The sequence below is a fragment of the Cylas formicarius genome, unplaced genomic scaffold, assembly GCF_029955315.1.
Source record: "Cylas formicarius isolate icCylForm1 unplaced genomic scaffold, icCylForm1.1 PGA_scaffold_1__22_contigs__length_36826433, whole genome shotgun sequence".
Taxonomy (NCBI): Eukaryota; Metazoa; Arthropoda; class Insecta; order Coleoptera; family Brentidae; genus Cylas; species Cylas formicarius.
In genome coordinates this window covers 8,079,459-8,093,608 of record NW_026844264.1, presented here as the reverse complement: position 1 = coordinate 8,093,608, position 14,150 = coordinate 8,079,459, and the positions used below count along the sequence as shown (strand labels likewise).

General features: G+C 36.2%; 1 protein-coding gene across 1 annotated transcript; it reads right to left on the bottom strand.

Annotated features, from left to right (window-relative positions):
• Positions 1 to 4,564: 4,564 nt before the first annotated feature.
• On the bottom strand, positions 4,565 to 10,731 carry LOC132696301 (kinesin-like protein Klp10A). The gene is made up of 2 exons (XM_060661048.1): positions 9,869 to 10,731; positions 4,565 to 5,505 (listed from the first exon to the last, which is right to left on the bottom strand). The coding sequence occupies exons 1-2, from the start codon at positions 10,725 to 10,727 to the stop codon at positions 4,565 to 4,567; spliced, it is 1,800 nt and encodes a 599-aa protein (XP_060517031.1). The 5' UTR covers positions 10,728 to 10,731.
• Between the last annotated feature and the right edge of the window lie 3,419 nt (positions 10,732 to 14,150).

Here is a 14,150-nt window from a genome sequence, read left to right as displayed (position 1 = left end):
TACTAGCGTGTTTATGACTCCCGCCATCGTGGCAGACTCCGACATCAGACTAGCAAACTTTAGAAAAGATTGAGTGACCGAATGAAAGTTTTGGTAGAACAATCCACGCTGTGATTTATTAGTGTGACTTTCTAAAAGTATACGTTATCCCGCCCCTTAACCCGAATATTCGGTGCTAACCTGCTAAAAAAAATGACCGTCCCATCGTTCGACATGAATCTAAGACCAAACTTCTCGACACTGACGATCTACTGATCTGTTACCAGGTGAAGCAGTGAGTCAGCCTTATTAACCCATATTATCTCAAGCAGAAAAAAAATTAAAAAATACTTTTTTGCTGTGAAATTATTTATTGAAATACTGGTGCCTAAACGAACAACTGGGAAAGAACATTAAATAATGCTTTGGGGCACATAAAATGGAACATATAATGTATATATAAATATACAAAAGAAAGTTCAAATTCGACAGAAAACAGCTAAAAGTAGATTGTTTTCCAAATAGAACCTGATTTGATACAAAAAAAACGCATAATATTTTATGGTGCGTGAGCCCACCACTGGTAATACCCGGCTTCATTTTTGGTGATATTTTACAAAGCATGAAGTATGTAAATGTACATTACATTTATTACAAACGTAAATTGTGTGGCTGTGGCAGATTCTACATCTCATTCGGGCTTTATTAGCATGAACAATCATGAGGTGACCTTGATTATCATTTGAGTAATGAGTGCATTTTTGGTATCTCATAAAGATTGTTGAAACTTGTACAACGATTATGAACAGTTTTCCGGGTCGAAATTTTTTTGCATCAAATATTCCGGGTATTCAGTTTTGAGCATCTTATGTAAAAATGAGGCTAGATGAAGTTTTCGTCTATCGGCCATGTTAACCCAGCGTAATTCTTCCAGGTTTTCACTAACATGGTCCTTGAGTTAAAGATTAAATATGAAGCGCATACATGAGTTTTATATTCTTTGCAATTTGGCTTTAGTGGGCAAACCCAAAAAGGGACCAAATACAAAATTGCAAAAGTTCGTGTGGTACAAGACCAACGCTTCAGGCAATAATATTTTATCTTTTTGTTAAGAATATATTTATTTTTGCGTAAGTTCCTTACGTTTTATTATTAAAAATAATACCCTAGATTTGACATTCGGAAACAACCGCTATTTTAACATTACTGATTGAAATGTCAAGCAGCTTACTAGCATAATATTTAAGAGGTCTGAAGTAATTAATGGCCGACTTATTTATTAGCCCCTTTTCATTTTGGGAATATCTTAGCCAAACTTCCATTTAACTTTTTTAAAACTTCAGCAGCCTCAGATATAGTTGAGTAATACTAAAGCTGTCCATTCTCCCTTAACGACGCCCAGCAGAACATCATCGAGAACTTTCAAGAGCTATGTTGAATTGCTGAACCCCTTACGAAACGTAGACTGATATTTTGGCAAAAGTGCATTTGTATCAAAGTAATGAATTATTTGTCTGTAAATTAATTTTTCAAGCACTTTTCAAACCGTTGACAATAAGTTAATGGGTCTAAGATCAGATGCATTCATTGGAGCACTAACTTTAACGAAATGAAAAACTCTTGCCACTTTCCATAGCGTAGGAAATACTTGTGGGTGAGTCAATGATGACACGATTGTTGGACAGTACATATTCCATCATTTCGAATTCTTTATATGAACGCTTTGAACTTAAATAACTCCTAAAGGTCTCACTGCTTAGTCTCACACAGTCTATAAAATGCTTGTTAATTAAGTTTGGATTTCTAAGGCGAAGCGGTATCTCATTGGAGGTCTTCGATCTTTTATCAACATTTAAATGACGGAGGGTCCGCCACATTTCAAGATACGCTTTTTTCTTGTCGTACCGCAGAAGTAAATAAAAATAAATAAATGGACTCTAATATTTTAGATTTACAGTCCCAAAATGATGTTATTCCCAGTTATTGTACAAAGTCAATATTGTGTTAGTTTTGTAATTGTCTACGAATCTACGAATTACGAACTATTTTCCAAATTATTAAGAATTTAAGATGCCGATTTAATATTTTGCCCATACCGATGCGTCATTTGAAACCAGTCGCAAGTAACTCCAGATTATTACGCAGGAAATGGATTTCGCTGGCCATTAGCAAACTTTTTGCACCCGATATCGGGGTGGGGTCGAAAGCGCCCCTAAAAATTCACTCATCGGTAAATATTTGTCGCCCATGCCATAAGTTCGAGTGATTGGCACGCGCCCAGCGTGCTCGTTTTTTTTTCCTTTTTTTTTTGATGGACACGTTGAGGGGGCAACGGTCAAATCCATATAGAATTACACAAAAGACTTTTTGCGACCGATTATTTGCCGTGCGTCTAAGTATTTTTTATAAAAGGGGACACGAAGTCCTCCGATCTCCTAGTCTGTTGATTAACCTTGTATATGTGAACTTTTTTTGAATACCGGTATAACACAAGGGGCCAATTTTCTGAATTCACTCGCAAATTAGCACGTGGGGCTAAGTTTAACGTTGCTAAATTCGTGATGCATTTAAAGCCTGCGAAGTGATCGAATTGAAGAAAGTGAAGAAACTAACAGAATCCTTTAGATTTGCCTGTAAAAGGGGACCCAAAAAATCGTTTTTATTTTTATTATTAAAAAAACGAGAAAAATAAAATTTATTATAATTAGGAATATTTTTTTTTCATAGTTGTTCCTAAAACAATCATTATTTTCCGATTAAAATATATCATTAATTCGATTTTACTTACTTTTTGGGGAAAAATATTTAAATGTTAAAATTAAAATATCTCAGTAAAAAAGTAGGTTTGGAGGACGGCCAGCGACATTCTTGTAAAAAATATGAAAATTTTGTAAAAAGTGACTTTTATGTATCAATCAAAAGAATTCATTACCTAAATTTTTAATTTTTTAACGACTTAAGACAGTAGCATGGCACTGAGTACTTAATAATCATAATATTGCAAGTAGATATACATCACCATGAAGTAATGGGTAGGCAAATTTGAGGTTATGAACTCTGTCGAATGATGAAATATTAAGAATTGAGCATGCTTTGACATTTATTTATCCCTATCTCAAAGCTTATCAGTGCAATTTTTTTGATTTCTATAACTGAAATACTTTTTGAGGTTTTTTCCACAATTCTTTCGTATTATACTAGTAAACTACTACTACTAAACATTTCTATATACCGGACAGTTTTTACTTTTTGCATTTCTTATTCCTCCCATTGTGGTGATGAACAGTTTTAAGACATAAACCTTTTAAATATATTGTTTTACATGGTGTGCATCGAGGGAGTTTTTTTTTCAATTTCTGTAATTCATTATTAACGTGGACAAAAGCACAACGCCAGTAAGGTATTAGCTGCGGTCCAACAAAGTAATAATTATAACTCCTAAGGGTCCCTTATAAACGGATATATATTTTTTTGATGATTAGTCCAAGGTATTTCAATTCTCGCACCCTTTTCAATTCTGTTCTTGTTGTCGAATACACTTAAATACCAATGGAAAATGACCAATGTTTACTTTCTTAGTTTTACTTTCTTCTGCAACAGACTCAAGCCAATCGTATGCAAACATAAAGTAGTCTGATTTTGGCTTCACCTTCACCTTAGGCCCTTGGCACAGTCAGAAATAAGTAATAAAATATCTATGTTTCGGCATCTCCCTTAAATATTCTAACTAGCAATATTATATTTAAATAAACACTCAGTACAAAGTGTTTGGGATAGATCAACAGTAGCTTTCGCTGGTAAAACGTAAATTTGTTTGCACCTGCTTAAAGCAAACATTCTGTTTTTTTTTCTCAAAATAATTTGACTTTTATAAGATTATAAAGGTAGCCAAAATTTTATTGTTATAATTTATTGTGTGCCCCTAAAAAATATTGTTAAATGGAAACACATTAACGACGGCCACTTTCTCTTAAAAGTTTTAAGAGTTTCAATGATAAATTATTTGTTATAATTTATATTATTTATTCGATGAAATAGTCTTCTAAATTGGATCGTGAAACGAAAGTAGCAAGTTATAATCAAATTATTGATTTATTCATTTATTGATAATTAATGATACACGGATGGAAAGGGAATCCCAGAAAAGTCGACCGAGGAGGGAAATCTATAAAAGAGCTGCCAAGCTACAAAAGAAAGCTCGTAAGAAAAATGAGACGTCTACAGGCAGGTCACTGCTGGCTGATGAGGCAACTGAAAATAATGGGATGAACCACTAAATTCAAGAAATAAAGGAAGCAACCACACAAGCGCTATGCCGATGTGAACATCTATGGGGATTGCGCTTCCATCTTCTCAGCGAACTAACCAAACCAGAGGCAATTATCTACATCAAGGAGGCACTATCGAAGTTGTAGAGTCTAATCAGAGAGACGAGAGTCGCGAGAGATTCTTTGAGTCATAACCACGTATAGGCCAATTGCTAACCCAAATTTCGAATCTTTTACCACGCCAAGTACTGCTGCGAAATCACAAACCAACATTTCAAATTTCAACTTTAATCTAATAAATTTCGATCGTAAATCGATCACGTCACCATCGAGCAAGCGTCTATCGCCGACTTGATTTTTTCCAAAGCACAAACCGCGTAATCTATCACAGTTTTCATGTCGGACGAATAGTTGCTTGTGTGACATCTCGTCAACAGATCGTAAGCGTCTTGGGAAGCGTTATTCAAAATTTCGACCAGTTCCTCGTTGAGCGACAAACGTTTGTCGCCGTTCGCGAACCTCCTCGAACACGTCCCGAACGCACCCTGACGCGAATTTAACCGATTGTCACTCTCGAAGCTGCCGCCGTAATCTTTGCCCAATTCTTTCACTCTGTCGGCGTATCGTAGAGTGTTGAGCGTGTTCTCGCAACAATCCATCCCCGGCGATATCAGAGCTATCATGCAGGTCTTGGAGTTCGCCCCGACGAAAGAATCCCTCAGAACTTGTGTCAGTTTCGACGCTCTAAACGGTAAATATCCACTTTTCCGGCCCATCGCTCTGATGCACTCCTTCAGCGACAGCAGGCTTTGGTTAATTTCCGCACCTTCGATACGGGTGACTTTCGTCGACAGTGACGTATCCGCCCCTCTCTCGTTTCCCGCTAAATCGACCAGCGAGAATTTCCCGTGTAGTCTGATCGGCACGTCCTTGGTCCTCAGGAATATTTGGAAGATGGCGTGGGACCTGGACGATTGGAAATTCTTCGACGTCTGTCCCGCCGACCTTTCCTCGCCTCCGAGTGCTATGAGCTCCAGAATGTCGCTCTCCCTCGTCACCCCCTTCTCCGTTAACCCGACGATCTGGACCAGCTGTCGGCCATCTTCGAGAATCCTCAGTTTGCGTCGCTTGTTCAAGAGATCGAAGCCCTGCTTGCCGTAGATTTCGAAGAAACTGCACGAGATTGCCAACCTGCGGTTCCGGAATTTGGGAGAGTTAACTTGTCTGAATACGTCCGCCGCCGACAGTGCGTAGATACCTGTTGAAACCAGTGAGCATTTATACTAGTACAAGTAGACACCGCATTTTTATAGGCTATCTCAGATAAGTCTTATAAATATCTAATTAATAAACAGGCTTTCTTGTCATTTTTAACCACTCAAGATCTTCCTCAAATATTGTCCTCATTCCTGTATCACGGACTGACAGAAAATGAACGACACTTTAATGACCAAATAAGTACCTTATAAGTATCACACTTTATAACTAGCACACGATAGTCATGACTTACCTGACCTATCATAAATGGAGGGCCCTGTAACCTCAATAAACATCTTAGAAATGTTAAAATCATATGCGTATTGCTTGGTAACGAACAAAAAAAAAGTGTTATTTCAATATGTGTTTAAAAAACTTAAAATTTTAATAAACTGTTTGAAAAGACATCAGTCAACGTTTACTATAAAATTCCTGAAACTTTAACATGGGAAATAGAAAAATCCGCAATTAATGAATATTCTTTGCATTTGCATTAGAGACCCGACGATTAGTGAAATCTAGACAAAAACATTTAACTCAAATTCATAAATTTCGTGTAGAAAACCGAAATATATGTTATTTAGATATGTGAAAATTCTTCACTATATTTTCAATTTACCTGCAACTAAAGGAAAACGAGTATCAGTTTTACTGGGTGGCTCACGAAAATACTGCCAACAGGACATGACAAGTGAACTTTTTGACAATTGGGGAAAAAATTCTTTTCCCCGAAATATTTCACCGGGCAGCGTAATAGTTTATGATAAGGCTCGTTATCAGAGAGAGAATTTATCTAAACAATTTTGAATTGAAGTTTGAATTTATTTTGTTTTATTTGCATTTTTATATTTTCGGTAAAACGCTCGGCAACACTGCCTTAAAAACCAGTGGAAGATCAGTCGAAAATCTGCATCGGTCGGTAAACCCACAAAATTAAAGTGATGTATGTATACGCGAGTTCAAAGTTAACGGGTTTTGGGGAAAAACAGACTTCGGTGATTTTTGTTTCCCTTGGTTCTTCCTTTCCTCTATTTTCCTTTCTTCACCGAGAGTGTAGTGTATACGATCGCGGACAGTCCGGGAAAGTCAAAATTAAATTTAATTGCGACCAGTTGGCTAAAGGCCACACAAAAATACTTACATAAAAAGGAACCAGTTAAAGTTTTAAGAACCAAATCGTATGATAAAATGTATTTCTTAGACGAGGTCATAAAAGATCAGGTAATTAAACTTATCAGTGCAATTTGAATCCTATAGATGATATGGGCCGAATTGTTTAACAAAGAAGCAATAATACAAACCCAAAAATATGCATCCATGCAATTGATGTACTTGAAAATAAATATGAAGTAATACATATCTGTGCAATGTTAAATATACGACATTAAGAAATATAAGATAAGGTCGTTTTGAACAATCTGTTTACAATATACAGAGTTCGCCAATATGTGTTTCCTTAATTCCTATTTTTAAATTTGAAAATCCGTTTTCTATGTAATTTTTCAAGAAAGACGTAAATGTCAAAAATGTCACGCCGGCTTGATTTTTTTGAATATATTTTTCTCTCTGGAGAAGCTTTTTCAGAAATCATTTTGAGTGCCTCACCGTCTCTGTTCTCTAAATTTATACAGAAAATAAGTTTAAATATGGCCGCCGACCGATCGTCAATAAGTTTGGATGCGGAATTTTTATGGTAGTGTTTTCTCGAAATATTAAATGTTCAGGGGAAACGGGTTAAGTGTGTGGAAATCGCTGTTTAGAAATTCAATAGAGCAAATTTCAGGTTAATTTCTGCATCAATTTTTACCGTAGTAGGGCAACTATATTATCTAATAGTTATGTGAGTGAAAACTCACTCACTCAGACAACGTAACCAATATAAATCCCGAGAACAGAAATAGTAAGGGAGACATTTAAAATGATTTTAAACTATCGACACTATTATTCATAGCGGTCAGCTAGGCAGTTACTCATATTATTAAATTCAGAAAGGCTATTATTTATTATTATTATCATATTGTATTATATTATTCAATTCAGAACGGGAATGCCCATCCGGAGGGGTTTGTTTACGCTGAAAACCAAGATGGTATCGTATCTTTGACATTTAACAAGTGCTCGTCGTAAGGAATGAAGAAAAGTTATATATAATTGTAAAACAGCATTTTGAGTGAGATAGTTTTATGAAATAAACCCAAAATAAACCCTCTGCATAACCAAAGCAGAAAGATCTAATTACAGAGATGAAAATATTTATTTACACAGATTTATTACACTAAGATGGTTCAATTTACCGGAGACGCGGTTAAATCCAATTGGTCATTAAGTAGTAGATTAGAATATCTCATTTTGTTAATCTCCATAGCTTCCAACAAATTTGGTTTTTTGCTTTTTGATTGATTAGGCAAAATATCAAGATTATCGTCATTTCTGAATTTAAATGAATGGCATAGTTAGGATCCGAACTTTTATTTTTACACGCCCATTTAACCTTTGCTGGATGTATAATAAGAGCAGGTGTTCAATGTAAATAAACTTTTGTGTATTTTCATCTGTCTGACCAGATATTTGCTTTTTGGTTATACCGTGGGTTAATGGATTGTTTATTTTATAGCACTGTCTCAATCAAAATACTGTTTTCAAATTATAAATGACGTTCTCTTGGTAGCTTTAGACGACTGTTCTTGGAGCACTGGTGAAACTTCAAAGATACGTCACTATCTCCGTTTTCAACATAAAAAACCGTTGTATATTTTTATCTCCGGATGGGCAATTGTTGCGAACTTAAGAGAGTCACTTTATGTTGCCGCTATGTTTGAGTCACTACGGCCACTACGAGCATATTGTTTTGGTCTATTATCAGCAACAGTGCCGTGAGCCTCGAATCTAGACATTAAATTACGCACAACGGTCTGGGAAGAAGCCTGATTATGAAAAAAATCTGCTCGAAATTTACTAATTGACACAGTAAAATTTTCACCGTTTTGATTGAGTAAATTTGCACAAATAAAATTGTTATTACTAAATAAATGACAAAGGATCACGGCTTAATTCTTAACGTTTCGTTATTTGATAGTCTATTTACTTTCTAACCTCAAAGTTGCCATCTTATATAAATTAACATCTCGATCGAAGCCTTTACTACTGTATCTGTTCTAGATATGGATTATTTATCAATTTGAAAGGAGTTTTTGGTGTTTATACAAAAATTTTGTACTCTGTGACTGTGGTATTTGCAACTACTTGTCATTAAGATTAATCAATTTGCATACAAAATTTATTTTCAAGGAGAAGCTTAGTATTTTGAATTTCCTTGTTGCTAGAACAAATTTAACAGACTAACTTCAACTTTTCAAACGTCAAATTTTTTTCAAGCTTGCCTCAATATTTTTCTACACTGGATTGTAACTGTCCACACCTCAATTGATTTAATTGGTATCATTTGGTTGCATTCTTCTTTGTATTGGCACTATTGGTGCCAAAATTGGTCTACATTGATTAGAAATAGCACATTGCATTGTTCTAGAAATGTATTGCTCTGAAATATACTAAATATTTACTAGCTTCAGATTCTAATAAGCATTTTCTAAGTTAATTTAGCCATTGGACCAACATAGAACTCTCTCGAATGTCAAAAATGCAGCCATGTGTTCATTGTAAATAAACCTATGTGTGTTTTCATCTCTCTGAACAGACTTTTCCGCTTTGGTTCTATAGAGAGTTTGTGGATGGTTTATTTTATAGAACTGTCTTAATTAAAATACTCTTTTCAAATTATAGATGACGTTCTCTTTGGACGAATGACCTTGGAGTACTTGTGAAATGTCAAAATGTCAAAATGTCACTATCTTGGTTTGCGACGTCAACAAACCCTTGTATATTTTTATCTCACCGGATGGGCATTTCCATTCTGAATTTAACAGTTTGGTTTTTTGGTTTTTTGTCGATATTTCCCAATCAATTTACCCATCGTAAATCTCAAGCCTGTTATCAAATGCACTAACTTTCCTCTAAAACTTTCCCCATTTAACCATTACTGTAGTTATAATAGTAGCGGAGATCCCTGCATGGAGAAGAGAATCTGAGACACATCTTATATTCTAATAGATAGATTAAAATCAGAGTAGCACACAGCGATAAACAATTGCCAAATCCTTTCGAATTGTTTTCAATGTGTACAGTAGAAGTTGATGGGATAGCATTAGAGTGGTAAACAGCTACAAATACAATTGCAAAGTCTATAATTAACAGAAGCTCAGAAGACAACAATCAGAGCGGTGGTTGCACAAATTATCAATTCCGAAATAAGGAAAAAGTGAACGAACGCGTCTATAGAAAATAAAGTATTGCAAACCCCACGATACCTTTTTTCTCAGCACTACCGCTCATCGTGAACGTTTTCCCCGAGCCAGTCTGACCGTAGGCGAAACACGTAGCAAACCCTCCGTCGAAAACCGTTTTGACCAATGGCTGAGCCGTGTGCTGGTAAACCATTTCGTTTGAGCATTTCTCGTCCAAAACGCAATCGTACCTAAACACGTGGTTCTCCAAATACTTTCTCAAATCGAACTTCACTTTCGGTTCGTGAACAATCACCCGGTTTAGGTCGGCGATCGTCACGATGTCGATTTCCTGCTTCAGCGCTTCGATTTTGCTCAGAGGTCGTTTCCTAACCACGACTTTTATCAAGTGGTCTTCCGCTGGGATATCGTTTTCCGACACGCTGTTAAACTGAATGTTGCGTCTGAAATCACAAATCATCTCCCTTAATCCTATCCGAGAATCGCTAGGAATCCTGGCGGTTGCTTCTTCGGTCTTCGTTTTCGCTTCAGGGATATTCTTACGTCTGGCGGTCTTTGTGCATCTCGTGGTGTTAGCGGGTGCTTCAACATGCGACCTAGCGGATTTCGCTGTGAAGATAGTTCGTCTCTTGGCGTCGCCGTGATGCTCTTCCTGCTGGCGTTTTTCAAAATTCACTGCGCTTAAACGCGGGACGAAACTTTCCCTTATAGGGTCCGGTTTGGGTTTCAGCACCCCTGCGGGATTGAGGTTGAGCACGTGATTGAAATGGACTTCTTTCCCTTTAATTTCGTCGTTTTCGCTCCACTCGACGTTGACGCATTGAATTTCGAAGTCGATCGAGGCGATGATCGCCCGTTGGAGTTGCCCGTTCGTCCTTTTGATTATGATTTCCGACCCTTCGCGTAAGGTTGACTCATCCATGGCGCAAATTTTAAAAGAACGTCGCAATGTCACATCTGAAGGACGCCAAGTGTCGTCGATCACGCGGGTGACGTTATATTCAAAGGAGATGAGACACTCGTGTAAAACCCCTAAAAACTAGCAACCAACTAACCAAATATGGAAAGGATGAAAGTGAATCCCTGCAATTTATTGATGTATACTACAAATTAAACGTTATAAAATAATAATAATGATCATAATAATATTTATTACTCATCAAAATAATATAGAAAGTATCACCAAATATTGCTAGCCATATGGTTGCAAAAAAGGGGTTCAAAACAATTACAAAAAGTTCAAATTCAATCCATAAGCCCTGAAAGCATTATACAAATAGATATTTGTAACAAGCACTAAATGAAAAAGTTTTATTCAACTGCAAATGGAATAAATAATAAAAAACCCAATAAGAGGAAAAGAAAACAAACAACAACGGCGAGTAGGTACTTTCTATAGAGACATTTATATAAGTTTAAGCTTAAGTATTATAATTTTTCCGGAACTCCATTATACAGCTTATCGACGTTAGAAAAATGGTTAGTTGATGCGGTGGAGGCGATATATAGCCAGCAAGTTCAGCGTATGCATATCAGTAGGAAAGTCAATTTTATTATAAACTTACTCAACATACTTATTAAATATTATAATATGGACCCTTTGTATTCAAGGAAATCCAAACATCACAAAATTAAGATGATTTAAAACCAACAATTCAGTAAACCTTTTTTAATGACTTTGGCAACAAATGTCAGTTTGGATATAACATTTTTGCATTAATGTCTTAATTATGATTATGTGAAAAGTGAAGTAACCTTTCTAAATCTTCATTTATTAATATTTGAGCCTTATTGTGAAATAATTGTGGAAAAGTGAACGGCTCAGTTGTGCGTAAAGATGTACATTATAAAACCGCAAACAAGATCTTCCGTGTTAAATGTAGTAAATACGAGTAGAAGAACTTTCGACATATTCCACTTCTCCGGAAACACTTTATCTAATAGAAATAAATTGACAATATTAGTCAGAAAGGGGAGGCTTCCAGGAGAGCTCAAAAGGGCCATATTAATATTTAAGCCATCTTTTCCGCATCCAAGAGTCTTTATTTCTAGGAAAAACTTTCAGACATTCTCTTCTCATTCATGTAAATTTAAAATAGCACTTCAAAATGTGTTTTAAAATTATTTTGATAATAATCTAAGATTCAAGGAAGAATTTCAAGCTGACGAGAAACTCTTGGACGTTTTATTAGGGTTGCTCAAAAATTAGGGTATTTCATTATAAGCTTTATTTGTAGATCATTAAGATCATCAAAGAGTCTTGGATTTATCAAAAATATTAATGTTCCAGATAATGGTTTTTTTCTGGGAGTATGGCTATATTTGTTTGGTTTTTTATTTATTAGTGCTGGTTCCACTTTGCGCCTATCTTAGCTTTTTGAAACTTACTGCAACTGTTAAGTTTTAATGAAATCATTTTGTGTGTCGGAAAAGTAGGACGTTGTTGTTTATTGATTTTCACTTGTCCCTGCCAAGATTCTTAACATTTCTTACCTTTATTGTCTTATATGTTTTAGTTATATTACTTTGCAAGTTAAAGAGTGGTCAGTATATCTGAAATGTCTAAAATTCCGCAATGAAAATTTTTTTTTTCTTTGGGTATTACAGTGTTGCAGACCAATGTCATAGTAGTGACTAGAGCGTTGCAATGAAACCACTCGATTCATGCACTTCTTCTGCTAGAAGAGTCACCTAGAAGAGTCCTACTCTCGGGGAAGTGCAATACCTCTTTCATGGGGAGTTGCGATAGTCGCTCGGGCTGAATGAATTGAACTTCTAGTACTCTTGCGTCTAGGTGGTTAGAAGATATGGAGTGACCCTTTTAGATGTCAAAGCCGCTTTGGGATTGCTACTAGCGCTCGAAGTTGCGAGACGGACTGAAGGCACGATTTTGAGACGTAGATGTGCGTCAACCAAAGCTTTCGACTGCCTCAGTTTTGGTAGACTCTCCCAACATAGAGACAACCTGCTTTCAGTACCATTAAATTCAGCTAGCTCTTCACTGTCTGTTATTTCAACGGAAAGCGGAAGGTTCCAACTGAGAAGATTACAATCTGCCAATTTTATCAATGTTTCTCGGGAGTCAAAATGAGCTCCCCTTCACAAAAGTAGAAGCTTCTCCGAATAGGCTCTATTGAGATTCCCGTGAGCACACAATAATACCGCATAACCCTATGTTTGTAGGATTCCAAGGTATTATAAGGGTAGATAACACAAACACAGGTATCCTACGCTTTAGGAGAGGCTTGTGTGTTTTGGACCCTTACTGCTTGAATCTCGTTATACTCTGTCAATATTTCACTATCTCAATATATCAAGCTGTCTTTAGAACAACTGATTCAGCTAGCTCTTCAGATCACTGTCTGCTATTTCAACGGTAAGTTTCGATCCAAGCCCAAGTTTCTTAGCTATCTGATTGCCCTCAGTATCCATATGAGTTGATACCCAGACGAGTAGGCCAGATTTACAGGGTGCCAGTCTTATCAATGTTTCCCGACAACCAAACGGAGCTCCCCATTCCCAAAGACAGAAAGTAGGACATCCGCTCGACTGTCTCTGCAAATATAGATGTGCTTATAATACACTCGGATGTATCTTCTTCTTCTATCCTAGTGCGTGTTTTGAACTTTTCCCCTTCATTTTTTCTGCGGTACAGAGCTTTGCAGGGATCCTCCTTCTATATGGTGCACGAAAGTCATCCTAGATTCATTTCTGTCTGTTTAATGAGAAAACGAAAGCTACTTTTTGTAGGCATAGGAAAATCTGTAGTACAACAATAAGTAGTGTAGATTTGAAGAAACCTTATTTAAGGCAAATTTGCTCTCAGAAGTGCAAAAGGTTTTTAGACCATCAACACATTACACACAAAAATTTTAAATTTGTCGTTAGCTTAGTGTCAAGATATCAATTCCAACGACTGTTCGTTTTCTTTGGCGTTCGCCCTGAAAGGTGTTCCTAATTGCCATTAGTTGAAGTTGGTCACCTGACCTAGATCACTGACACCACTTAATTGACAACATTGTCGTCTATGCTCCTTTTCGTTAGCAAAATATTCAAAAAGCATATTAATTTCCAAGCACAACCTACAATATTATAGTATAAATTTTAATGCATACGTAAAATTAGAAAATAAAAAGCTAATTATGCCAAGAAAGGAGGGAAGAGTTTTTGGCATCTCCATAAAATTTTAATTACTCCAATTTTTCTTTCTACATAGGAAGCAGATTATAATATTTAGACAATAACATTTCACTTACTATTAACCTATATTTTGATAGTTTGGGAGCACGTTTATGAATGTACGAACATATATTCAGGATAAACAACTGCTAATATTGGTACTATG